Below are 27855 nucleotides of genomic sequence, written 5' to 3' on the forward strand. Positions count from 1 at the left end.
GGAGAGAAGACTGAGTCCACTAAAAGACTGAAATTCTTCCTCTATCTGATAGTTGATAAAGTATTGGATGAATAATATTCAGGCACAAACATGCCCACAGAGTTCTGCAGCTCTTTGCAGTCTGCTCTTGTTTTAAATGTTGATATGCTTGTCAGCAGCCTCACACTCAAACACACATAAAGTCTGAACAATGAGCTCTTCTTCTGTAAGGTTAACACATAACAGAGGTGACACAGTTGTACTGATTAATAACAACACGCTTACTCTCTGGATCCTGGGAGAGCAGCACTTCCAGGAAAAACCCTCCAATTCCTGTCCTGGAGAACATATCAGACCATCCCCACATGGGGAAAGTCTGCTTGTGCCGAGCTGAGCCTCAGACTGATATCAACAGAGACTGTAATGATGGTGATATCACAGAAGTATTTAGAGGCATTAGTTAAGAGTTTATTACCTTTGGGCTATAGAGACCTATAGCCCAAACCTGCCTACCTGAGGGTCCCTCATCCAGGTCTACACTCCTTCTGGTTTACTGCGCTCTGCTTGTGAAAGACGCCTGGTGCTCCCAACGCGGCTCCAAATCACTAGCCAGACTCTTCTCCTCTGTTGTGCCCAAATGATGGGATGAATTACCTAACTCTATATGATCGTTGTTGAAGGTTGAACTATATTGTTGCAGCAATTACTTGTGGTCAGATTATCCTACATTATTAAAAAAAAAATCCTGCACTTAATGGCAGCACCTGCAGACAAATAACTTGTCACACTTTGTCACACTAACTAGGTTTTCCTTCTGTCTAAATTCTTGCTTGTGTTGCCCGTCACTTTGGACAAAAGCGTCTGCTAAATGAAACTGTAGAACTGCAGAGATCTCCATACTGCTCAGTTTGATAAAATCAGGACTCGCAGCTGGAATATAAGATCTACTGAGCCTGTCACACACACAAGAGGAAATCAGAGATAGATTATTGTTGGGGAATGAGAGTTATTATAGTCAGATCTGTCTGTACACCTGGAGTGAAAGTGAAACATTAAGACGTGATTCACATGTTCACTTTGTGAAAGTTTGTCCAATCTGACAGTTCTTCCTTCATTACTGAAAACACAGTTCGATTGTTTTGGTCTGGATTATGAGTTTAGCTTTTGAACATCGGTACTCTGAGTTAAAAATATGAAGATGTTCTGACTGCAGACATTTCATGTCTGTGATTGGTCAGATGTTGCTTCAGCAAGCGCACTCAGACGAACTCTTGTTTGATTTATCATATTGATAACCAGCTCTGTGTGACAGCTCAAGTGAAAGTGAAGCTGGATCAGGAAGAGAATCCGTGTATGGTTCGTTTTTTGTTATTCTGTTTCAAAACAAAATCAAAAAAATGAAAAAACTGACTTGTTTTTTTGTTTTTCTGTTTTAAAACCAAAACGGAAAAACGAAATAACAGAATTACCGAAAACCATGTTTTTCTGTCCTGGTTTTAATCCAGCAGACTGTGCACTGACTGTGAGCCAATATTGAAGCAATTAAAGTCTATATTTTATTTCTTATGATCCTAAAGGCGGCTCCTTTACCAATAAGAGATCGCTGCGGAAGAGAAATTAAGGCGCAAAGCCGTTACGCATTAAATGAGTCATAGCTCGCGGAACAGGTGAAAAAGAGGGAAGAGAAAAAAAACTTTATCATCTTCTCTGATGTTTCTTGGTTTATCTGAGAGCATGTCAGACAGCAGCAGACTGTGCACTGACTGTCTCATTGAAACACACGGGAGTGCGCAGATGCGGGCGGATAAGATGGAGTGGATCGTCAGCGATTTGTTGCTTAGCTATAAAAAAAAAAAGAAAAAAGCTCAGGAACATGTCTGTATAAACCTTCAATGTGAGTTATTTGTCTAATTTTTATATAGAGATGTTCACATTAAATATCAAAATATTACACAAACAATTTTGACACAACATTTTATTTTTTTGTGTTTTTTCTATTTTAAAACAAGGACAGAAAAACGTGTTTTTTCGTTTTTTCTGTTATTCCATTTTTCCGTTTTGGTTTTAAACAGAAAAACCAAAAAACAAGTCAGTTTTTTTGTTTTTTTTTCATTTTGTTTTGAAACAGAATAACGAAAGAACGAACCATACACGGATTGAAGAGATATCTGAGATGTATTTAACTCGCTTTGTTGTGAAGTCTCCAGAAATAAAAACTCTATCTTCAGTGTCTGTGGATCCATGGTTTGTGAATTTGCAGAGAAAGGTGTCATCTCCCTCTCTGGATGCTTAAAGGCTCATTCTGTGCAGTTTGTCAACCGTTGTACCTTTAGCTTGTGCTTCTTGGATGGGACGTGAAGTACAGCAGGCTCAGAATCTCTAAAACAACACACATTTTAAACCGAAGTTATAAAACTCTTTCTTAAGCAGAGGGGGCCGGTTTAGTTTTGTAACTGAAGTCATTCTGTGAGAGTTTTGTTTCTGAGCATGTGAACAAACCTTCATGTTGTTGTTTGGATGCAGATTGAGCTGGTTTCAGGTCTGAGTCGATGATGTCGTCATAAGTTTTAGAGACCTTCAGGGGGTTTATTTAAGGCTGAATTTTCTGCATATTTCTATAATGAAGAACCCGTCTGAGAGGGGGGCTTAACTGCAGCTTTCCTCACTCAGGTTATCTTCAGTGTTTCTGCTGGTGGGCATCCTGAAAGTGGCCTCATTAACAGAAGCATTTATCCCAAAGCTGGCGTGTTTTCAGTCTCTGGTCATTACTCTCCGGTTAGCTAAAGGTAGAGGAATGTTAGCATGTAAGTGATTATCCTGAAGTCACGCTGATGTTTCTCTGTTTCAGAAACAAAAGCTGGAGACGGCCGAGGAGGAGAGCCAGAGGACGGCCAGGGCCATGTTAGGTAAATCCATCGGATGAGTCTGAAAACTTCTGTCTCTCTGTGTTTGTGTGGAGATGATTTTTAAAGTCAGTGTTTTGTTTTCTTTCAGAGGTGGAGCAGAGTGTGGAGCAGTCAAGGAAGGAGAACCAGACCCTGAGAGAGGAGAGTCAGAGCAGGGAGCGGGAGCTCAAACAGGTACACTCACACTCGCTGATAGAAAAGACTGAAGCAGGTCGTTCCTGGTGTGATTTTATGGTTTTTTTTCTTCAACTTATTTAAGTCATCAGTTAAGAAAACTATTTTTTAATCTTGCATCATCTGCTGCTCCCATCAGTCACAGATTAGAGGGAAGGATGGGGATGTAGTGTCGAAGGAAACAAAAAAAAACAACTATCAAATAAAAAAATAATAATTGAAAACATTTTTATTTGTTTTGGCTGCTGTGGTGAGATAAAATTAAACTCACAGTTGGTTATGAGATCACTCCATCAGCTTCTCTACTGAACAAAATGTCATAAATGAAAAAAGAAGTTAAAATCCTGTGTAAGAGCAGAAACCAGTTTGTGTGGCTGAAGTTTTGTGGACCATCTAACATCCTGTGAGCCTTTAAATGAACATTCCTGCATCATAAACTCAGAATGTAACACAAGCAGGGCGTCAGATTTACAGCTGAAGTGAATCAAATACACCATCAGATAACTCTGACGCATCTGAAAAGACTTTATTAATCAGACTGTGAGAGCTTTTCACTGAGACTCAGACAGTCTGCTTTAAAAGAGGAGATTTTCACTGACACACAAGCTAAAGAGTCTGGGTTTATGTCATATTTCAGTGTCAGATTAATCTGCACGCTTCTTTTTTAGATGCAGGATATTCACTTGAATTTCAACTTTTTGAAAGTCTCGCATTTGAGTTTTTTTTTTTTATTCATAAAGTCGAAGGTGTGTGCATGCAGTCAGTGTTTGTTTCTCAGACATCTGCAGCTCTGATAATGGAGATAACGACTCCTCTCTGAGCTGAGTCTGCTTCAGCTGTCTGCACATTTATTCAGATTTCTCTATGGAACCATGAAACGTCACAGCTTCATGTTATATAAAGTTTTCATACTTAAAGTGGGCTCCTATCTTTAAATCCCTCTGAAGTAATCTCCTCCTCTCTGTGTGCTCAAAGCTCCTCTCCCTCTCTGAGGCCGACCGTGTCCCCGGGCTGAATTTAATGTTGTTAAAACATTACTAACACACACATGCACTGAGCACGCTCAGTCCATTTGGGTTTGATGAGTCCACGCTGCAGTTTAAAGCTATTTTTACTCAAACTGCAGTCCAGTCTGTCAGCCACGATCACTCAGCGTAAGGACGTGTTAAACTGAAACACTAAATCTGTTCTCATCAGATGGAGAGAAGAGCAGCTGGACTAAGAACGTGTGGTGGAGGAAAGTCAGGGTTTTATTTTAAATTCATGGAGCAACAAATATTTATTTATATTCCCATTATTCCAGTATATAACCAAGTGTCATGTATTTTTAATATTTTTCACCAAAGAGGTCAAAAATAAGATAAAACGTTTTTTTTTTAACTTTCAGTTCTCTCGTCCCAGCACCTTACAACAAGAGACAGAATTAAAACTGAGTGATATTACAGGTGAAAACAAAAAATAGCAGAATACAAACTTATATTTTACTTTATACTTAGACAAAGGGAAGTTATTAGAAACAACAAATTAAAAAATGCAAAATTATGTACCCGTAAGATATGAAGTGAACGCTGTAGAGTGAACAGACAGGACAATAGAATAAATAAAAAAGTAACACACGGCAACAAATCTGTTTTTCTTCCATCCCCCTGAGGCCTCTGTGATGTCATTACATGATTTAAAGTAAAAAAAAAGCCCTCCTATTTCTCTCTTACTGGTGTTTCATAAACCCCTTATTTTAACCTCTGTCTGAAAGACTTCATTGAAGTTGCTGTCTCTTTAAGTTCCCACTCTCCACAAACCCCTTCCCTCTGATTGGCCAGCCCCTGTGGGCCTGTTAGGAGAGGAGCAGACAAAGCAGTTTGTAGACAGATTCAAGGATTTCTACGACTTACAAATATACAGAGGTGTGAAAATCTTCACACTTTTAGTCAGAACATCCAGCGTTGTTACTTTAAACCCATGTTTAAATTATGGTAGAGTAGAATACCCACTCTTTAACTATATGAAAATACATGAAGTCAAAATAAAAAGATAAAAGAGTACTGCACCGAATGTTTGTGCTGAGTATAAAAAGAAAAGCACGAACAAATCACCATCCTGTGTTTGATTTCTCACTGTGGAGAAAAAGTAATGATTCAAAGAAAAATTATAATAATTGTCATAAGCCATCTTTGAGACTTCATTTTAAAAAATATGTTTAAAAATGCCTTACAAGTAAAAATCTTTTAAACTTGCTCTTCTCTCTCAGTGAGGTGAAAAAGAGGCTGAGCTTCAGCACAGCGTCTGTTTTTATCTCAAACTGAAGGAGGACGGTGGCGTTTACAGCTCGCAGCCATAACAGAGAGTTTTGTTCTCGTTCCTTAAAGTCAGAGCTTTCTTCTCTGTCTCTCTTCATGGAGCCAAACAGGCTCAGGGCGGACTCAGTAAAGAGCTTTCTTCCCTTTTTTTAGCCCACGTTTTTACCACCCTCTGTCTGATCTCCTCACTGGAGCTGGTTTTTAAATGATAAGGTCCCTTTGGGCCTGAAATCCAGAGCAGGGCTGATGTTTCCTGACTCTGGACTCTGATCTGTTTGAATGAAAATGTAAAAAATAAAATGTACATATAGCCTGTGGATCAGCTCAAAGGGTGGGCTCTGAAAAGGATTTTCTTTAGTTTGTAAAGATCAGGAAAAATGTCTTATGGAGGGTAAATTGTGGACTGCACACAGATGCGTCTATTTATGACTTGTTTTGTTGTTTTTCTGCAGCTGGATTTGTAAATAATCACTGATATGAACTCTTCCTGTTAGCTTTTGTGTCCATCTTTTATCTGCTGCCTCCATGTGGTCAGAGTTTTTTTTTGTAAGGCTTATATTATCAAAGAAAATTTAGATTGTTTTATATTTGTTGCATTTCTGGATTTTGATCCGAGAGAAAAGTTCAGACATTATGTTTCTAGGTCAAAGTTTTAAGTAACAATTTACTTTTGATCACATAAAAAGTTATTTTAGTTCTGAACTAAACCATTTTTTCTTGTTTTAAAGACTTCTTGATGAGATCTTGAAGATGTTTGAAATGTCGTAAATCTGTTCCAGGCCACAGAGAGGTCAGAGAAGGCAGCCCTGTCGCTGGAGCAGCTGACCAATGAGAAGAAGACGCTGGAGACTCAGGTGAGCTGAAAACACATAAGAGCATTTTCAGGAGGAGTCTGTAAATCCCCACACTCCCTGAACTCAACACTACCACTCTTTAACTTAAATATCTGGGCGAGTTTTCTTTGGTTCATGAAGTGATTCACTCCTCAGTCCCTGCTGTTTGTCCTATTATCATTCTTAATCTCCTCCCTTCTTCTCTCCTTTTTCTTCATGTCCTTCTTTTTCCCTCTGCTTCTTCTTTTTCAGTTGTACTCCCCTTTCTTCAATCTCTGTTCTCCAAGTTCTCAACCTCTTCCTGTTTTTCTTTGTCTTTTTACTATTCTTCCTTTAAATCTTACTTCTTTTTCTTTCTGAGTCTTCTTTCTTTCTCTCTTTTGCTTCTGTCCTTTTTAGCTTTCTGTTTACTGTCTTCTTTTCTTGTCCTTCTTCTGTTTCCTCTTCTTCCTTCCTCCTTCCTTATTTAACCTTTTTCTTTTCCTCTTCTTACTTTTTTATCTTTTGCTTTGTCTCATTACATCTCTATTCTGCTTTCTTTTTTTGTTTTCACTCCTTCATCTTCATCTTTCTCCTCCTTCTTCTCTGCTTCCTTCTTCTCCTGTGTAACAATCTTAATCTTCTATTTCTTCTTCACATCCTTTTTCCTCTTATTCTCCTTCATCCTCTTCTCTGTTTTTTTGGATACTTCTTTTCTTTCTCCCCCTCTTGATGTATTCCCACTCATCCCTTGTTCTTTTGACTCCTTTTTTGTATAAACTAAACGTTTTCACGAAACAGAAATCGCTGAACTGAGAGTCATGGTGTGGTCAGGTTGTTCCAGCTTCATCTCAGTTTTGATCTCAGGTTGATGTTGAAATGGTGAATTTATGTTTTGTAGTTTTTTAAAGACCAGGCAGAAAACGATACATCTGCATCCCTCTCCTCCTTTCCGTTCTGATGGTCTTTTTGCTGAAGGAAACTCATTTTGGGAAACAGTTTTATTTATTACTCATCTCAAAGAGTTGAGTCGTTGTGATAAAACTTTGTGAGGAGCATCTCTGGTGCATAAGTCATTCTATAAACCTGAACACATGAGACTCTTTTTTTAGAGATCTGAACCTGTTTGACTGCTTCATTTACAGACTTTAGATGGGGGAAAGGGGGAATGTAAGGACAAAAATAAAGGCTCTGCACCAGAACTTCTCTTCCCTCTTTTCTTGAAGTGATGAGTCGAGCAAACTGTTTTTTTGGACTCAAAAACATTTATATTCTGGTTTCTGAAGTATCTCTCTTTGTGAAGCTTTAAGCACGCTGCTCAGCATGTGGAGAAATACAGAGCAGTGTGTGTGTGCCTGTGCACCTACAGCTCTGTTAAACCTTTACACATGCTCGTCTATAAGTTTAGCCTGCAGCGGTTTTGTTACGTGTTCTCATCAGGGTCCCCTCACTGACTGCATGTGACTGTTCACGTCTCAGTCATCGTATTTAATCAGCCACGCATGAGAGGAGATCATCTCTCTTTTTTTCTCTCTTCTCCTCTTTTCTTCACCTCTGTTTATGAATCCATGTTTTCACACCGCTCCTCTGACGGAGCTGCACCTGCAGCTGTTTAGCCTCTCTGCAGTCATCTCCTCTGTGCCTCCAGCTTCCTGTGAGCTCCAGATGCTCTCACTCATGACTCCAGAGATCAGTGATCAGACGTTAGACAGAGCTCCTGATGTTTCTGAAGGTTTTTTTTTTTACAGGAGACTTTGAGATGACTTTGAATCAGTTTGTAGAGAGCTGTTTGGGATCCTCTCACTGTTAAACTATTAACAGGATATGTTGGAGCTCTCCTAATTTTTCAAGCAGTCGTGTGATTTTTCCTGATCCTTGTCTATAACTCTTCTTTGTGTGATGATGGCCGGGATAGACATTTAGCAGATCTAACTGTGGATGAAGATCTCTTACTGTGTGGATTCAAACAGACACTATGGTTTAAGGTGTTTTAGTTTTAAAGCAGGACTTTAACTTGAATCAGAGCGTTTTACTGAGTGAGTTTGGTTGTTGCACCTGAGAGAAGAATCCAAACACTTTCTCCTTTTCTGTGAACAAAATAAAGTTAAACACACGTGATGTTTTCACTCAGAGTAAACTGACAGGATCAGAAAAATACAACTGTCACAAAAACTGAAAAAATGTTTTTACATATACAACAAAACTACAGAAGAGATAGAGAACAGGAAGTAAGTCCCCGTGGAGGACGATTTACACACACACACATTTCAGAGCTCTTATTTATTTATTACATCTGCCTCTGTGCTCCGCTCAGCTGTTTCTTTCTGTAAGTTGTGATGTAATACTGCATCCTGCACATGTCTGAGAGTTTTTTGTGTGTGTGTGTGTGATGCCTGGCTGAACAGAGCAGTGCTTTAGTTTAAGAACGCTTGACTTGAGAGAGACCCTTTCCTCTGGCCTCCCCGTCTCGTCCTCCGTTGACTGTCAGAGCTGAAATCAAAGAGCAGCAGTTTGAAGGGGACTGAAGAGGTTCTTAAAGCTCACAAAGAGGGAGAATGATTTTATCTCCTCTTTGTACGATAATAAAGTGTGTGTCCTGATGCTGCAGGATTGGCTCCTTCAAAATGAGAATGAGTAAATACTTTGCCTGTTGATTTCATAACATAAAAAGAAGTAACTGTCACAGTTGCACTAGGTTGCCTCAGAAATGTAAAATATTATTTCTCTTTGGAGATTATCTTTTCTTACTGGATCTGTAGACACATATACTTCAGATACTGAGACAATTTCTGACTTACTGTATCTACCCAGGGGAAAAATCAAAATCACCTTTTTATCCATGCTACCAGGAAGTTTGTTTTAAACTCTTGGATAAATCATCAACAGACCCTAAACTGTTGCTTGAAGCTTCTGTGAAAGCTTTTCAAATGGTTTTGCATTAAATTTAATTGAATTCCGATACCTAAGTAAGGAGACAACATCACTGGAGAGAAGACCATTATCTTCTAAACCAGTGGTGTCAAACTCATTTTTACTAGGGGCCACATCACCATAATGGTTGGCCGAAAAGGGCCAAATGTAACTGTAAGACTGTAAGACAGCATACAATGTAGCTAAATGTCACTAAATGTAAAATAAAATAAATGCAACTACTGCTTTAAAAATACAATTTTTTCAGCCACAGTAAGGTTAGCTTTTACTGCTGCATTGTTTTTAGATGTGGCTTTCTTGAACACATCCTGCTGTGACAGTACTCTTTTACAACCGCCACAGCCTCAACACAAAGACACACCAGTTTTTATCCTTTAAGCACAAACATGCATTCACCTTCTCATCTTTCTTGAAACAGCCTTCATCTGCATCAACTTTTCACTTCCTGGACATTGGGGGAACATTGTTTTATTTCTCAATTCCACTAGCTCTGTGTTCCAAGATCCCGCCCCCCCAGCTCGTATGGCCCTTCATCGCCTCCTAACAACACGCCTCCCTCCAACAGAGCAAGAAGCCGGCCAGCAGAAAATTTAACAAACAAGATAGTCATCCTCCTTGTAACACACACTGGTAGCTTTTTCAATTGGATGGGCGCGATCAAAACCATGAATTAGCTGGCGAAGCAGGTCTGGCGTTGCCACTGTCAGCTGATCAGAGCAGAGCCGACTGTGGGCGAGGCTTTACCTTTGTCGGCGTGTCTTCACCAGCTCAGTTTACAATTCTAAAGATGTGTGGCTAACTTATGCTAAAATCTATTGACAGAGCTGACCCGTTCCGACCAGCAGCGTTCAGTCATTAGCCAGTACAGGCACAGACTAACCAGAGTTATTCAGCTAACATCTCCCACTAAGGTAAACAAAGTCATTACCTGTTCAACAGAAACTCAGCTGTCTCAGCGCCACTCTCCAGTCCCAAATCCCTCTGCAGCTTTTTCCACCGGTCGTACATTTCTCCAACATTCAGTCTCTGTTGGCACCTGTATCGCTCATAATTCTTCCTTGCTTCAGCCTTTTCCTTGAAACTTTTTCATTTTCTTCCCTTCCCTGTGGAGGGTAACATTAACAACTTCCTGGTTTCGATCTTCTCTGGCTTCTCTGGCTTCTCTGGCTTCTCTGGCTTCGGTAGCTGAGCAGCTAGCTGACGTGAGAGGGGTAGTGGGGAAGGACGAGGTGGGAACATGGGCATGACGGTGCGAAGCGAGGGAGACAGATTGGATGGACACACAGAACAATCTGAACCGCCATGCGGGGTTCGGCTTGGTCAACTAGTATGCAGCTTTGCAGTGGATATACTGAATGGATTTTTTTCGTTCTTTTTGGTCTTTATATTGTGTAGATTGGACCATAGGACCATAACAGCCCTATAAACAGTGTTATTAAGACGTACAAAGCTTCCAAATTGTACACCATAGCTTTAACAGCTTTATTAAAGATTTTCAACTGATTTGGGATCATCACGTGACAGCAATAAGTGATCCCCACCTGTGTGGACAGGTGTCAGCTCTCACTTCCTCTGGAGTGAGTCTGCAGGTAACGTGAGACAACTTCCAGTTGAGACTTCCTTTTTAGTGAACATTCAGTCCAGAAACATCAGTGTAGACCGAGGTTTCCTGGTTCATATGTCGCTCAGCGTAGAGTCCAGTCATCTGTTTGCAACCAAAGGTCTTAGTTTCACTGTAGACACACAAGTGCTGCACTGAGGCTGGCTCTAGCAAGAAAAGCCTAAAAAAGAAGCTGATCTATTTTTACTATTCATCTCCACCTATTTTACAGATGTTTGCTGAAATTACATCACGATTTATATTTAGATTTAGATGAGAGAAAGTTTGTTAGCTTTATCAGGTGTTTCCTCCACAGAAGAGAAACGCTTTCCAGATCAGCATACAGGCATCGGTTTATAGAGAGAAATAAATTATACTCAGATAATGAGGGATGAGAGCTGGAGCTCTTCATTGAAGGGTTGATGATGAACGGGTACAAATGGGTGAACAGAGCAGCTCATCATCTCAGGTTTTGTTGATCACACAGAGGAAGCACTGAGCTAAAAGTCCTCACAGGAGCTGCAAAGAAAGACTTTGCCCTGTGTTTATTAACAGTAAATCATCTGAGAGAGTCTCTGCTGGATTGACTGGTTATGAAAATGGTTCATTATTTTAGGACTTCACCTGTTCAGTTATGATTTGGTGTTTTCACATTTGATTGAACTGCTCAGTTGGTAAATTGACAAGAAAAACTCCTTGCAAGTTCCCCAAAACAAAACAAAATCTTGAAATGGTTTGTTTCAGCAGCCTGGAGTCCAAAACTCAAAGATAGATGACAAACAGAGAACACTCTGACTGTGCTGTGTGCTCTTGCTGAAATGATAATGGATTGATAACAGGTTACTAAAACAGATGAGGTTAATATTCTTCTGATTGTCTCGGAGAGGAATCGATCTCCATCTCCTCTGCTGCAGAAAGTCTGAGCTGTGAGCGTCTGTTTGTTGTTGTCAGGTTTGTAAAGCAGCTGCTGTGAGTCATGAGAGAGGCTGTGAATGAAGGTGAATCCTTCAGAGCGTGTGTACGCTCCTCTGTACGCTGTCAGAGAGCAAGGTGACAAGATTCAAGAGAGGCGGAGGGGGAAGAGGGGGAGGAGCTTATCCAGGCTTACATAATGTTAGAGCCCAGCTCCTTTAACCCGACTGAGAGAGAGACGAGGGAGAGGAAAGGGGGGAGTCTGCTCGGCGACACACTCTCTCCATTCCCCCTCTTGCAGCGTGCACGGCGGGGGATCAGAGCTGATGCTTTATTGATGCCCAGCTTGTGTTAGTCTGTGTCAGGCTGTAGAGACGAGGGGTGAGCGGGGAGCGCTACAACGCTGCAGCTGTTTTATCAGGTGAACATCAGCAGAGGTTAACCAGCACAACATGGACATAGCTGCTCTGCATCAGGGTTACTCCACCAACATCTACTCGCCTCACTACCAGGTACGACCGCCAGCTTTCCTCACAGAGCAGAAGCAGCTCACTGTGTCTGTGTGTGTGTAATCTGTGTGTGCAGGATCAGGGGACTTTGACTTTGCAGAATTTCATGCTGTGACCCAGTATTTACTTTGTTGCTTTCTGTTTTTATATCTGTGTGTTTGTGAGTCTTTCTGCACACTGAGACTCTCGTTGGAGATCCCACAGACTCACGTGTGAAGGCATCACAACACAGCTGATGTCACAGCCGACAGTATGCAAACAGAAACAGCAGACGGCTTGACAGACGGTGAAAATCAGAACACGTTATCACTTTATGTTTGATCTGAAGCCAGTTGTTGAAACAGTTTAAAGTCACTCTTGTGAATTAGTAGATAATGGATTCAAAACCACGGTGATCGTAAAGCTGCAGGATTGTTCTCCAGCACTGCTGAGCTGCTGTCGTTTTGCATGTGTTTGTGTTTGTATGAGCATGTGTGAGTGTTTGGGGTGTGTGATCTGACTCTGGAGGAGCAGATTAATGTTGAAGTTCTTCTGTTTTACTTGGTGATTTCTTCCCTCAGCTTGTCTGGTCTGTATGTGTTGATATACCTGTGTTTAGTGTGTGTGTGAGGTTTAGATCTTACAGAAGAGCTGCAAACAGCATAAAAACTAAATCTTATTAAGTGTTTTTGTCTTGTAATACTTGATATGAGCCACATCCAACTGATTAGTCTGGAAAAATGTCTTGTTTCAAGTTGTTTAAGACAAAAATGAGGTCTGAATTGCTTGTAACAAGTAAAAAATATCTGCCAATGAAACGAGAAAAAACTTGGCAGGAAATTTGCTTAAAACTAGAATAATGTCTTAATACAAGTGCCTGATGTGTGTTTGCATTGATTTTAGACTCATTCCTGTTAATTAATCATTGATCTTTGCTGTTTTGAAGCTGCACATGTCTGATGAAGCGCTCAGGAACAGTTTCTGTTTCAGTGCTGACAGAAGTTTTTCTGAGGTGAAGTCTGAGGGTTTGTATTTTTAGTTTCACGTGGACTGATCCTCAGCTGTCTGCAGCCTCATCAAGGCAGGGTGTATTTTAAGTTTCAGCTGCAGCATCTCACTTAATGGCCCAGAAACTCTCTGGTCTCTCTGCAGCTTTTGAAGCTTATGACAAAAATAATATGATGTCAGAAGTGTGTTCATGGTGTTCAGTAAAAGCTGATGTTCTATCTGAGTACATGAGCTTTAAGAAAAGAAAACAGAAACTTTTGAAAGAGTTGTTTAATAGAGACAGCAGAGAGGCGTGAGAATCCTTCTTCTCCATCTTTTTTATTCTGGAAACATTCAGACACTGACTCAACATAACATCCTAGAACACAGTCACTGATGAAAACTGCCGTTAGCTGCAGTCTTGGATTACTGCACAACAAACAGAAAGAAAAATCATCATTAAACTGAAATGTGAGCTCTATTTTTTTTCTAGCAGCCTTCGCTGTAAAGAGCATTTAAATATCACTGCACATATTAACACACAAAGCAGCTCCAGCGGCTCGGTTTCAGGCGGTCATGAAGTTCAAAGACAGTTTTACAAAATAAAGGCTGAAATTCAAACATCAAAACACAAGAAAGAGCAGAAAATAGTCAGTTTATAAAAAGTGGATTATTTTACATTGAAAGCAGAAAGTTCCCTCATAAATCTTCATACTGATCATTTATTCACCTCCATTTCTTTGAATGTTGATCTGCTGACAGTGCCGCACTTTCCTCTGTGTGCCTTGCTCTCACATGCCTGTGCATAGTTGTTGGTGACTTGTAATATGCTAGACTAACCTTGCAGAGTTGGCACTCTACCTCATTTTCATTCATTTTTCATGGGAGTTCCTGAACTTCCCAATCCATATTTGAATGGATCCACCAACCTGTTCACTTCTAATCTGGCTCTTTTCATTATGTCAGTTTGTTGACGTTTTCAAGTTAAACACGATCTAGTTTGGACACAGTTTGTTTTATTTTACAAGTCAGGTGGTTTCCATGCACAACTTCCTGTTCCAACCTGTTTTTGTGAAATTGATGCTTAACATCTCAGGCATCCTGCATAAAACTGTGATATGCTGCAGACAGGACAAAGCGTTTATCGAGTGAACTATTCGGTTGTTTGAAGACTGTTCAAATAGTCGAGAATCATTGCCCATCTCTAATTTCAAGCCTGACAGACTGAATGAGAAACAAAAACAAACTTACAGTGTGTCTCAAATCGCATACTTCCATACTGTGTACTCAAAATTTTCAAATTGAGTGTACTAAGCATACTACATACTCACTGGCTTAGAGCGCGAATTTTAAGGGTGTAGTGCTGTCTCAAATCGCATACTGCTGAGCACCGCACTTACCGGAAATGACGACATGATGTCGACCTCTTCTTCTTCTTCGTCGTCTAATTGTGACCGGCTTCCAGCGTATTTCTGCCAAATATTCTCCACTATTTGCCTGCGAATTTTCAAAGCCTTTTCAGTAGTATATTAAACACAGCTAATAACACGATCAAAATATCAAGCTCTTACCATCTTTCATTGTAATTACAATGAATTTCAATTGCGCTTTGCTACGCCATAATCGGCGCCAACAACATCTCCTCCTCCTCCTACTGGCTGAAGATGTCCCGGTATGTATTGTTTATTTGTACTTTTACCGTGCTGAGCGAACGACCACAGCTCTCTTCCGCCATTGCTGCCAGAGGAGGAAATGAGTGCGTTGAGTGTCCACAGCTGCATACTCAAAATCCAGGTCGATTTGGGTACATCATCCGGGTACTTTTGCATACTCATTTTTCGCATACTATGCATACTGTTTTTCATTTTGATGCAGTATACTCAAAATTTTGAGTATTTGAGTATGGAAGTATGCGATTTGGGACGCACTATATTAGTCTCATTCAGACGTCGATGGTAGCTTCCTATCAGCATCATTACCCCTGTCACTTTGAATCTTTTAGTTTCACTAGAGTGCTGAAAAAAGTCTGAGAAAAGCTGGTATGAAAAGTTTAAATGTAGAGAAAGCTCTTCTTGTGGTTCATGTTTGGCTCAGTTGGTAGAGTAGGTGCCCCATGCACTCTAACTATAAGCCCCCATCCCATTCCCCTCTTCTACTTTTACCATCATCTCCTGTGTCTCTCTAAAGAAGCACTTCTGCTCAGAGTCAGTACTAGGAATGTCCTGATAAAGATTTTTTGAATCCAATCTGATTTTTAATGATATGTTTTGCTGATACTGATCTGATACCATACTCTGTTGGGTGATTCTGTTGTAAATGATGAATCATTTTTGTTGTATTAAAGTGAGCCCTGATGGTACCTCCTCGAGGAACACTCACTTTACAAATGTTACACGATGTTTTACTATCATTGCTTTCCATTGAGAAGTAGTCCCACACAGCGGACATGTTTGCAACGTGGTTTGATTTACAGCAGCCGTAAAGCGTGACCTGCTGGAAACATGTAAAAAACTGGATCAGTCCCGATCATGTAACGAGATCTGAGGCTATCTGATCCTCCAACAGATCAGTGTATTAGATCAAGACATCCCTGTTCAGTCAGTGCGTGATAAATCTTAACATATAGATTTAGATCTCACAGCTATATCACTGTTGAGTTTCCCAGCAACAAACAGAACGCTCCAGGTGCATTAGCTCCAGCTCAGGTACCCATGGTGACATAACGTGCTGCATATGAGGTCATAAAGTGTTTAGACAGGTGTGGTACAGAGGTGGAGTGATGACTAGAAGTTTGACAGATGTAAGTCTTCTCTGAGTTGTTGACTCTACTTACGATGAGATAGTGATGATGATGATGCAAAGCCATGCATGTGTCATAAAACGCCCTGATGACGTCCATAAGAGGTACCATGATCAGGTCAGGTTGGACCTGGAGCAGTGTGAGTTCAGGTCAGCAGGGACAGGAGAGGGAGCAGTGAAGACCTGGCTCTGTGCAGAGCAACAGGACGCTGTGAGTCATCCTGAGTTTACTTACAGATCCACAGGGAGCCTGAGTTCTGTCACATTTTGAATCCTTCTCCTGTTTGATTATCATCCAGTGATAGTTTCTCTAAACCACGTGTAGCTGACAGTACAACAGCCTGTTTGCTCTCCTGATGGCGTTCTGTTATTTCCCTCTTCAGATGGGATTACAGCTCAGATTTGTTGATTTGTTCTCGGTGTCAAACATTAACTCCAAATGATTAAAGAATAAATGAAGCAGCAAACCAGCTGTTTGTGATATTCTATCAAACACGAGTGACTCTCCAGACAGAATTAAACCTACCAGAGGAGCAGGCAGTCGTCCCTCTGTGTGGTTTAAGTGAAAAGTACCCAAGCAAACGTGCAGACAGGATTAAATGTGGACTCACAGGTTCCTCTGTGATAATCCGAGCTTCTCTGGAGGAATAAAACCACTCTGACTGGAGGATTATTTTCTGTCTGCTTTATTTAAATCTCTGTGTCTTGTGATCTTTTCTTTTTGTTGTGTGTATATATATATTTTTTTCCCTGACTGTTCCTGTATTCTGTGTTTGTCTCTGTAGCTCGAGGCGTTGAAACAGCAGAACTCCAAATACCAGGAGGAGCTGAGTCTGTCGAAGGAGCGCAGCAGCTCAGAGAACCAGAGGATTGGAGTGCTCTGCAAGGAAATGTGAGTACTGGGGATAACTGAAGTGTTTCTTCCTCTAAAGATGACCCCAGTCTGAGTCTCCACTAAAGGTGACCCTCACCTGTGAGCTCAACAGAGCTGAGTGTCTCCTGCAGGGAATGAACTGATTATTAGAAAGTGATGATCTAGCACAAACACACAAGGCTCTATTTCTTAGCTCTATAATGATACAAACATGTAGAAATAACACCTTGATGGGTCTAAACAGAAATTGGAAACATGTTATTCAGGGAGGCTTCATGTGTAAGTCTCCTACCTGAAAACACGTTTAAAATCTCAGTGAAAAGCCTAAAGTAATCCAAATGCAGCTGTTATGGGATTATGTTTAAGAAGGTGTGGAAAACAATGATAAGCAGAAAAAATAACTACAGAACCAGATAAACCTCAGAGTTAGAGCCTCTGTTAAAGGAAACACTACAGCATGAGTCATGACTAACAATGTAAACATGAGCCAAAAATACAAATCAAGTCTGAGCTACAGAGCCACCAGTCAACGTTGAATGAAATCCTCCCACACTGCAAAAAACTGAAATCTTATCAAGTAGTTTCTTTTTATTTTTCAGTAGAAAATGTCTTTTAGACTTAATTTGTGCCACATTCACATCACCAGTCCTGAAAAATGTCTTGTTTCAAGTTATTTAAAGACAAAAATGAGGTCTGAATTGCTTGTAACAAGTTAGTTATTTGTATTAATATTATTACATTATTCTAGTTTTAAGCAAATTTTTCTTATTACAATGGCAGATTTTTTTTTTTACTTTTTCAGAGCAATTCAGACCTAATTTTTGTCTTTTAACAACTTGAAACAAGATATTTTATTGGACTGTCAGTTGAATGTGTTCCATATTAAGTATAACAAGACAGTTTTTACTTAAAATAAGACAAAAATACTCGATAAGATTTCAGTTTTTTGCAGTGCAATGTTTCCTTTAATTTTTCATGGATTGTAAATTTTTAGGATTTTTTTTACATTAGGGCTTTTCAGCTAATTACATTAAGTGGTCCCAAAGTGGGAGCTGAGATCAGGACATGCCAAGGCACAACACCAGGGATATGTTACGTTAAGTTAGAGTACATTAGGTTGAGTTTCCTAAGGCTAGGTTATGTTTAAGATGCTATGAGGAGGATCTGTTCTAATTGGACTGCCACGCCACCTTCTGGCCTGGAGTCTCATGCACACTGAAGACGTGACTTTTAACAAGACGTGTTTATTTTGGAGTTAAATAGGGATTGGATTGAAACTAATTTTCTTTGTTCAAGAACTGTTAGCCTTTTCGCTCGTGCTCTATCACTCCCCTGTTTATCTTTCTTCTGCTCTTCTGTCCTTTTTCTGTCTGAAAGTTATGCCCCTGTGTCCACCATCACTACAAAGTTAATCACAGTTTTCAGCAGAGAAAAAGACAGATCTGTTCAGACTCTCTGTGACTCTGTGTTTTGGCATCAGCTGTTAAAAGTCCCTGCTGCATTAATTACTCTAATCCTAACACCAGTGTCCTGACTCTGCCTCAGTCTTTGGATGACTTGGTCACTGTGCTCTTGACGATCACTGTTTCTCTCCATGTTTCATCCCCTGGAGCTTTGGTTATAAGCGTCAGAGGATGATGTGATCGTTACAGTCCCAGCCCTCAGTGTAGGAAGATCCCATGTCTCCTGGTGTACTTGTCTTATGTTCAGATCGTTACTGTAAAGTTTTGCTGCCTGCTTTAAAAGAGAAAGAGAGATAAAGCGGAACACTTTGATGCTCAGTGAAACCTGTTTCTGATTCAGCGTCTCCCTTCCTACAGCGTGTTTTACCCACTGTGACGAGTCTGTCCTCAATCTCCAGCCTGATGCTGAGCTCTATTTATAGACTGTGTGTGTGTGTGTGTGTGTGTGTGTGTGTGTGTGTGTGTGTGTGTGTGTGTGTGTGTGTGTGTGTGTGTGTGTGTGTGTGTGAGCATCACATGCGGATGTATGTGATATGTCTCCGTCCATGTGTGTGTGAGTCTTTACATCATCCCGACACACCTCCTCCTCTGAGTCATGGCAGCTGATGATGTCACAGCTGCAGATGTCTCTAATTGGCTGAATCCTGATCTTTGCTATGAGGCGTTCTGGAGGAAGAGGAGGAGGAGGAGGAGGGAGCAGACGGAGGAATGTCAGGACATATTTTTAGTTACAGTAAAAAAATAAATAAGCAGCGTCTTCAGCTTCAATGAAAGATTCAGCAAACAAAGAGGAGAGATGTAAAACACCTCTCATCCTGCACACACTCGTCCTCTCTCTGCTCTTATGTAACCGCTCCAACTCTCCTCCTGGGACCGCCTGGCTCCAACACGGCCCCAACTCTCACTGTGACATCAGAGAGTGTGTTGCAGTATGTGTGTGTGTTTCAGTGTGTGTATGTGTGTGTGTGTGTGTGAATCAATGTGGCTTTGTGTCCTCACAGAGAGCAGCTTTAATCTGCACGGATCGGATGTTTCGATTGTGTTTTTGGTCCCACTTGAGTTCAGACTCTGATCGATCATCTTCAAACACAGCTGACTTCAGAGATATTTATCTTTTTTATTTCCTTATTTCGTGTCAGCACACGTGCATACAGTGACACTTACGGCAGCGTCACCGCTCTCTGCTGGTGGTGTTCTCCCTCCTCCGCCAGCAGATTTAAAAGATGAGTTTGTGATGTTCAGGTGACTGAAAATCTGTTATTGATTAGAAAAAAAGATGTAGCATCTGTGTTTGGTGGAGCGTAGATTTCTGTGTTAAAATGTTGTAGATGATGCCTGAAACAATCCGAGGAGTGAAATGTGAGGCGCTGAGCTCCAGCTGCTCCCTTCCTCTCTGTGAATGAAGCATCCGTCTGTTTCTGTTTATCTGACTGACACATAGACAGATAGAGTGTAAAGCAGCTTCTCTGCTCCATCTCTACCACACGTCTAATAATCTTGTTTTCCTCTTTGTCTCAGCCTCCTCCTTTCTGTTCGAGAGCAGCCGGCGCCGTAGAGCCACATCTGAGTAATTATCCAGCATCAGTCTGATATTTCACCCAGCTGCTGTTCAGACCGCTTATTAGTCCCTCAGAAAGCCTCCGAGTTCATCCTTTGACACAAAGCTGAAGAACGGCGACATGGAGCTAATTTCAACTCCGGCTGCAAATTCTGTTTCAGCTCCCAGAAATATCCTGAATCATAAATAACCAGAGAGCTCTGTCTGTGCTGAAGTCTCAGGTCTACACCTGATTTCATGCACAGACTTAGGATTACCTGATGCTATCTGTGCCCTGAATGATCAGTGGATCTCTGTGCAGATTGTGAATTTCTCCGCGGGGTGTCACAGCCTGTAAATCCTCTCAGAGAGGATCCTCTGCCGCTCTTCATGAGCAGCAGATGTGAACAAACAGATGCTGTGAATGATGAGAATCAGAGGATTAACTCAGTCTTAGTGCGGTTTGTACACTTCTTTATCCTCACTGTGGAATAAAAAAAAAAACATTCAGTGCCTCACAAAACCCTGATGGAGCAGATCTTTAGGAAACTGGCTCAGTCAGGACCTGGAGGAGACCAGAGAGGACCAGGGGGACCTGAGGATGCTGATTGTTTTTTTGCAGGAGCTAACAGCTGGTGCTGAATGTGTTGTCATCATTCAGGGAATAATAAAGGAAATAAACACGGAGTGAGAGCTGCGGGGTGGGGATCAGGTGTGTGAAAAGGAAAGAAGTCATCAGGTTTAGTCTCAGTATCAAGCTCATAGATCTTTTGTTAAATCTACAAAACTACAAATCAACAAAAACAAAAGTCAAGCCTTGAGTTAATTTTTTTTATATTTATCAGGGAAAAAAAGTTTTGATTTGATTTTAACTCCTTGCAGACTAGTTTTCTCAAGAAATACCAGATAAATCCTGAGAAATGTGTTTGTTTTCATACCAATGTGAAAAATATTATTTTTTTTAGGTCAGTTTTTGTTTTGCGCTTCATGTGTGAACACAAACATCCCAAACTTTCATCTGAATGAATGTTTGGTAGAAGCTTGTGGATCTGCTGAAGGCAACCCGAAATATTCAGCAAAACGACTTTTACCTGATCAGGTGATAACGTTTATTTCATGTGACAAATAACGAGAGAAACACAAACATGAGGTTTAAGAAGGAGAAATTTTTCAGGATGAGAGCAGATACCTACTACTACCCATTGGTAGCAATTCCAGCCAGAGTCTGCGCAGTAGAGACGATGAGGGATTCTAGGAGAATTTGAGTGGAGCTGGGTGACAAAAATAATTAGTTTTTTTCTTTTGAGAGTCTAATCACTTCTTGACCCTACCTCCCAACATGTTTTACAATCCCCGGACAAAATACACGAGAAAGGTAGCTGTCAATCATTGTTAAACCTTACATAAAGCCTCGTTTTTAACCTCTTGTAACTAATAAAAACAAAACTTTTCAGAAAATGAATACGAGGCAGCCAAATGATATCTTCAAATCACCACAACAATCGGACGTGAGAAACATTTCTTCGAGGAGTATTAATTTTTTTACATTTGACCACAGCCCATCTGGAATGGCTGGAAAGCCAGATTTTCTAACCTATACTGCAGACAGCCACCAGGGGGAGCAGTTTTTGTGGAGACCTCACTTCGAGCCAAGCAAGCGGACGTCCATTTGTTTTACAGTCTGTGTACCACCGATAAACAGAAAATCAGCCTTAAGGAAAGGGCCCTGTTTTATACACTGATATAAAAATCACGACAAAAAACTTGATCTCTAATTTTTGTTTTGTGTGACCAACAAACAAAAATACACTTTAACTTGAATTAAAATAAAATTAAACTTTGGAAAGTTTCAGAGTTTTTTTCTCTTTGACTTTTGATGGAAACTTTGTTTTATGAAAAATGCAAGGGAAAAAAAATCTTTTACACCTCAAAATACAGAAAAGTTAAAGTTTCCTGCAGCTTTCCTGCAAACCAGGTTTTTTTTTTTTGTCTGTCTTTGTTGCATCCTGTCACTGATATTCTGCAAAACTGTTGTAAGGACTTAAACTGTGCGGTCAGCTCTGCTCTGGTTTCATGTCAGTGTAGGTCATTAAATCTCTGTGAATGTTAAACAGATGACACAGATATCACAGAGATCATCATCTCCCCTTCCCTGTGTCTCTGTCCCACAGTGAGGAGCTGAAGCTGGCCTCCCAGAAGTCTCAGCATCTGGAGGAGGTACTGTCCTTTTCTTCCTAACAGGCCTTTTTGTTGTATAACGTGTTTCCTCGGTCCTGGTACGAGCAGAGTCTTTTGATGTAGAGGTCTTGGTCTGGTGAGGATTTACTTCCTGCTGTGAATGAAGTCTTAAAGCTCAGACGGGTTTATCTTCTATTTAAACGCCTCTCCGTCTGTGTGTCCTCAGAACAATGAGGAGAGGATCAGTCAGCAGGCCGACATGAAGACCAGGTAAGAACTGATCCTCCTGATTCTCTTTTTTTACTTTATTTATACATTTCATTTTAAAAAGATGTCACCTTTTTGTTGCTCTATGGAAAAAATCTTCATATTTTCTACTCCACAAAGAGTTGAGGCAAACTAGAACTTATCTTTATCTTCTGAGTGACACAGGTTTCAGTTTGTACTTGATGTTTCTTCAATCCATGTTTTCATGAAAACTTTGGTTAGTATGTGAAGTTTACAAACTTTTCCTCCATTTTTTTAAGAACAAGAGCAGAGAAAAAAAATCCAAAAAAAAGTAAAAATAACACTCAAACATTGAAAAGTTACAGACTCTTCTTCAGTTCTGAAACTTTGAAAGTTAGTCTCATGTTTTCCAGACTTTTAGCATCACGTTAAAGATCACTCTTTACAGGAACGAAGTCCTGGGTTCATTGATATTCATGAGATTTTACACATGTTGTAAACAGGAAAACAACAACTGAGAGTTTCTTTTTTTCCTCACAGAACTCAGACCAAGAGGTAACCTCTGGTGTTAAATTAATGAAACCAATGCAGAAGTGTTAAAACTGCATTTCCTTGAATACCCACTAGAGGCTGTCTGCAGAAACAGCAGAAACCACATACACACCCATTTAAAAAGCTGATCCTAACTGCAGAAACAAACATGTTGCTTCAGGACATGATTTTAGAGAACAGATCATTTCTCTATTAGCTCACACTGAAAAGGGAGAAGTTATTATAACAGGTTATTTGTGAAGTTTTTTTTAACTGACCAGTCATTCAGAAGCATAGGAGCTTCAACTTTGAGCCTCTCTGTTCAGTTAATCGTGAAAAAAAAATAAATCTGCAGATTTATTTCAAAAGCTCTCCTCTTAATGTGCTTTGAGTTTTTACATCTGTTCTTCATGTTTGTTTGGTCGTGTTTTAAACCCTCTGCACGTCTGAGGTCAGAAATCAGAGGATTAAAACGTGTTGCTCACGACCTCCAGCTGAGAGCTGCAAGCAGCGACTGACGCTTGGAGAGGGAGGAGTGAACGATTGATAGAGAGGAGGAGACAGAGAGCAAAGAGCAGTGACAGCCATGGATCAGAGTCCTGTTTGTGGTTTGTGATGAAAGAGGAGAGCAACAGAGAGATGGAGGAGAGATGAGAGGAGCAGCTCGGAGCTCTGTGGTGTTGGCTGGTGGGAAACAAAGATGAGGTGATGAACAGTCAGAGCAGAAATATCGGAGTGAGCCAGCAGGTAAATCGATGAAACAGGAGACATGAATCAGAGAAACGAGCAGCTTCACGTCCAGATCCATTTGTCATGAACTGAGATGTTGACGGAGCGTCAGCTGGACGTCTCTGATCTGATGGGATTGAATCTGAAGCCAGAGTCACCCACAAAATACAACACTGAGTTGTTTCTCTGGATATGTTTTTATACTAAAGCTGCCCTGTTCAGTTTAACCACTAGGTTACTGGTTACTACACTGCACAATTTACCACAGGAGAAACAGAAAAAGTGCTTGAAAATTGAATCCTACAAAAAAATAAAAATAAAATAAAAACAATTTAATAATAATAATAATAATAATAATAATAATAATAATAATAATAATAATAATAATAATAATAATACAAAAATAAATTAATAGATAAATAAATAAATGAATAAATGAATAAATAAATAAATAAATAAATAAATAAATAAAATATTTAAAAAAAAAACACAGTGTACAGTCTCAAGAGGAGTTCATGTATGAATCGAACTAAGACTGTAATCCTGAACCCTGGTGAGCTGCTGCCTTTAGAGCTCTGGTTTGTTGATGTCTGGGAAGGTTCCGGAGAAGTCAAAGTGGAAATAGTTTCTTTATCCTCTTTCTGCCCCAGAGAAAACATCTCACACCAGGAGAAACAGGACATGAACCTCCAGAACTCCACCGGATCCTTACTGTCAGACAAAGACAGAGAGCTGGAGACTCTGAGGAACGAGGTACCCCCTCCTTTTTTTTCTGAAAAATTAACTTCCTGTTGTCTTTGTTTCCAAATCTTTTACTCTGAAAAGCTACTTCCTGTTATCTCTGATTGGTTGATCGGTGTCTTGGTCTCTGCAGATCGCTGTGCTGCGAGGTGAGAACGCTGTGGCTAAGACGCTGCAGTCGGCTGTGGAGACACTGGAGAAGGACAAAGCTCAGCTACAGGGGCGAGTTCACAGCCTGGAGCAAAGGCTCATGGGAACGCCGGGGTCAGATGGTGGAGACAGGGAAGCTCCTCCCACAGGTCAGGAGATGATGATGATGATGATGAAGGTTTTGTTACTCGCTGGGTTTCTAAAGGTGATTCTGTCTGCAGGTGACTCTGCCGCTCTGGAGCAGCTGAGGGAGGAGAAGGAGTTCGCCGAGGGCCAGGTCAGACCGCCACCACGACTCTCCCAGAAACGCTTCATTAATCCGTCTGATCCGTCTGAGTTCACAGCCTCTTCTTCTTCTGTGTCTCTGCATCAGATTAACTTCCTGAACAGCGTGATCGTGGACCTGCAGCGGAAGAACGAGGAGCTGAAGATTAAGCTGAAGAAGCTGGCGCTCGCTGAATTCAACGGAAACGACGGGGCTGATGGGTAAGACGTCTACAGAGGATCATGTGACGTCTGTTCTTTTCTTGTACTGTTTCAACCTAAACGCACCAGTGTGTGTCAGTGTCTGTCTATATCATCAAATAAATATCCCATCATCCTCTCCTCCCCATCAGATTCATTGAAGGCGTGTCGAAGCGGGAGAAGAAGGCGACTCCTCGTCTCTTCTGCGATATCTGCGACTGCTTCGACCTCCATGACACCGAGGACTGTCCCACTCAGGCGCAAAGCCCTGACTCCGTCCCTCACACCACCTATCATGGGAAGGCGTCCGACGAGAGGCCGTACTGCGACATCTGCGAGGCCTTCGGACACGCCACGGAGTCGTGTAACGACGACCAGACCTTCTAGTAGCTCCAAAAACTCTCCTCCTCCTTCCTCCTTCTCTGAAACACGACTCCCCCTTCTCTCTTTCTCCTCTCACGCCGTCACAGATTGACCATATATTGTATTTTTATACTGTATTTATGCATATCACTGTAGCCCCGCCCTGATCCTCCCCCTGCAGCCCTCCCTCCTCTAAATGCTCGTCCAAATACGCTGCTTTGGTGCAATATTCATGTTTGACGAGGGGGATCCGTCCTCTGCACTCCACCTTTGTACCTGCTCTTTGATTTGAGTTTGTGTCTAAATTTGAGATGTTTCACTGACTTATTTGTTATTGAACTAAAAAAAAAGGAACAAAGCATCAGAAAGAAGCACAGATGAAGCTGAGGGAAACTAAAGCACCATTAAAACTCTACATTCCTGTTTCTACAGCTCCAGCTTCAAACAGCCTCAGAGACAACGCCAGGTTCAGCGTTTAACTTGAGTTGTTCAGGTGTGTTTTAAAATCCTTCTCCTGGAGGAACCTGAAGGCGTGTGGAGGTCATGATCAGAGGAAAAAACACTTCATAAGTTTCCTGAAGATAACATGACTTTATTTAAGGAGTAATTATTCTCAATGTGTTTAAAAATAATCTTCACATGGTTATATAGACTTAACTAATAACTCTAATAACTTATTACAGCTTTAGTCAAACCATTTCACTGTTTTTATCCATATTTAAATATTGTATATTTTAAATACTTAATTTCTCCTAACTGTAAGAGATATTCAGAAAAATAATTTTGTTCTTACAGATTCACTCACAAGATATTTAACCTTGTTTTTAATTCATTGTTGAAAACATTTAATGACTTTTGCAAATTTGTTTCAAAGATATCTTTAATTTTTCCTCAAATATTGGAACAATTTTACCAAAACGCAGAACACTGAGATCTTATCACAGAGTTTTTTTTTTTAACTTAATTCCACACCTCCAGATTTCATCTTTACCACTCTCTGCTTTAATTTAGTGACATAAAAAAACACTTTGCTTTGACTTCTTTCACAAAGTCACGATCACATGGTTGGATTTTTGTTTAGAATATAAAAATTTTGACTAGATTTTATTTTTTGAATTGATGACCAACATCTAAAACACTTTTCTAACTGTACCTCTTTTTAAACTCTTGAAGTCTCCCTGAACTGATCTGACCTGATCCCACTCACTAATCAGTGACACTAACGTGATGTTGTATCAGAACTTACAGAGCTGAGACCTGCCGCCCTGAAGAGTGGGTTTACTGTAAATTAACTTCCTATTAATCTTGAGATAAAAAGTTAAAAGTGTTTACTTTTTTTTGGGGGGGGGTTTAAACAATTTTTTGTTGTCGGTGAAAGAAAAGGCCTGACAGCAGCTCTGGAGCTTTTATTTTGAAGCAAACTTCCTGTCTCAGTTTATGACTCCTCTGTGTTTTATTTTGAAGTCTTAAAGGTTATTTCAAAAGTATGATCAAACGCCAACATTTCCTGCAGGTTTACATCTGAAGCTCCCAGAGGATCTGTTTTTTGTTTCTAATTTATTGTCTAATCCCTTCACTAACCCCTAATGTTCACACAGGATATAAGCTAGCACTGGTTAAAGGTGTGTGGTCTGACAGAGGTCTACTGTAGAGTCAGAGGCTCAGAGAGGAACCTGAAGAAGCCTCAAATAACTGAAACTAACTTTGTTTTGCACTGTCCACTTTAAAGATTCAGCAGAAACGCACGGCGCTTTAACTTTAGGATTTAAAAAAGGAATGAATTAAACTAAAGGTTCATCTGTGTACTGTCTGGTTTTATACCGCGCTCTATTCAAGCACATGCTCAACATTTACAGAAACATGTTTGTTCTGAGACAAAGATGAGATGGAAAATAAGTCAAACTTTAAACCAAACACAAATCCAGAAAGGTTTAAAGTTTAGTTTCTGCTGTTTTCATCTGAGAGCTCAGACGTGTTTCCAAACATGTTGAACTGCTCCTTTTAACACTTATCGGACTGATGAAGCACAAACGGGATCATATTGAATCTCAGCGTCTGGGTGTAAAAAAAAAAAAGATGTAACTAACCTGTAAATACTGACCAGCGTGTACACAGTGCCATGGGAAGAAATAAAGCTTTTATGTGTACGACATTTTATTTTTCTGCCCTGTGGAGAAGATTCACAATGTTTCAGAAAGTTAAAAAAGCTGATTTGTAAAAACTTCTTGTGATCTTTCTACGTGCTGATATTAGTGTTTTAATGTTTTCTATGGCGCCATCTAGACGTGGTTCTGTTGAAACCAGTTTACAGATGTTGACGTGGTGTAAGAGTCACTGTTTTCTATGTCCTGAATACTCCTGAACGCTCCAATAGAAATACATGAAAAACAAACAAGTCTGAGTTTGGCTCTGATTATTCACCTCTCTACCTGTTTCTTCACCGAGTTAACGACAGGCTGTGTCAGCTTTTCCAATAACCTCTGAAAAAAACACTGAAACAGAGACAAAGAGTCAGTTTTGTGACTTTTATTAAGAAAACAAACCATTGGACATGATAAAAACCAAGCACTACTGATGGAATAAATAAGTCAAACCAAACCATAAATCTGTACAAGATCTAAAGTGAAACAAAAATGGTCCCAAGAAAAAAACACACACACACACATAGAAGATTTAATATCTCACAGCTCTTTTTAAACACACAGTTATGA

General features: G+C 40.4%; 1 protein-coding gene across 2 annotated transcripts in view; it reads left to right on the forward strand.

Annotated features, from left to right (window-relative positions):
* The window catches only part of clip1b (CAP-GLY domain containing linker protein 1b), a 43546-nt gene extending 16007 nt beyond the window's left edge, over window positions 1-27539 (forward strand). For both annotated transcript variants that reach the window (XM_074690108.1, XM_074690109.1), the window contains 11 exons: window positions 2828-2885; window positions 2974-3059; window positions 6136-6210; window positions 16671-16777; window positions 21931-21976; window positions 22164-22207; window positions 24076-24178; window positions 24300-24465; window positions 24538-24593; window positions 24690-24802; window positions 24934-27539. In XM_074690108.1, the coding sequence (XP_074546209.1) occupies window positions 2828-2885; window positions 2974-3059; window positions 6136-6210; window positions 16671-16777; window positions 21931-21976; window positions 22164-22207; window positions 24076-24178; window positions 24300-24465; window positions 24538-24593; window positions 24690-24802; window positions 24934-25168 (1089 nt within the window). In that variant the 3' untranslated portion in view covers window positions 25169-27539. The remainder of the gene's footprint in view (window positions 1-2827; window positions 2886-2973; window positions 3060-6135; window positions 6211-16670; window positions 16778-21930; window positions 21977-22163; window positions 22208-24075; window positions 24179-24299; window positions 24466-24537; window positions 24594-24689; window positions 24803-24933) is intronic.
* The last annotated feature ends 316 nt before the right edge of the window (window positions 27540-27855 follow it).

Source organism: Halichoeres trimaculatus, unplaced genomic scaffold (assembly GCF_033239565.1).
Source record: "Halichoeres trimaculatus isolate MK-OKI-2021-1 unplaced genomic scaffold, fHalTri1.1 fHalTri1_scaffold_16, whole genome shotgun sequence".
Taxonomy (NCBI): Eukaryota; Metazoa; Chordata; class Actinopteri; order Labriformes; family Labridae; genus Halichoeres; species Halichoeres trimaculatus.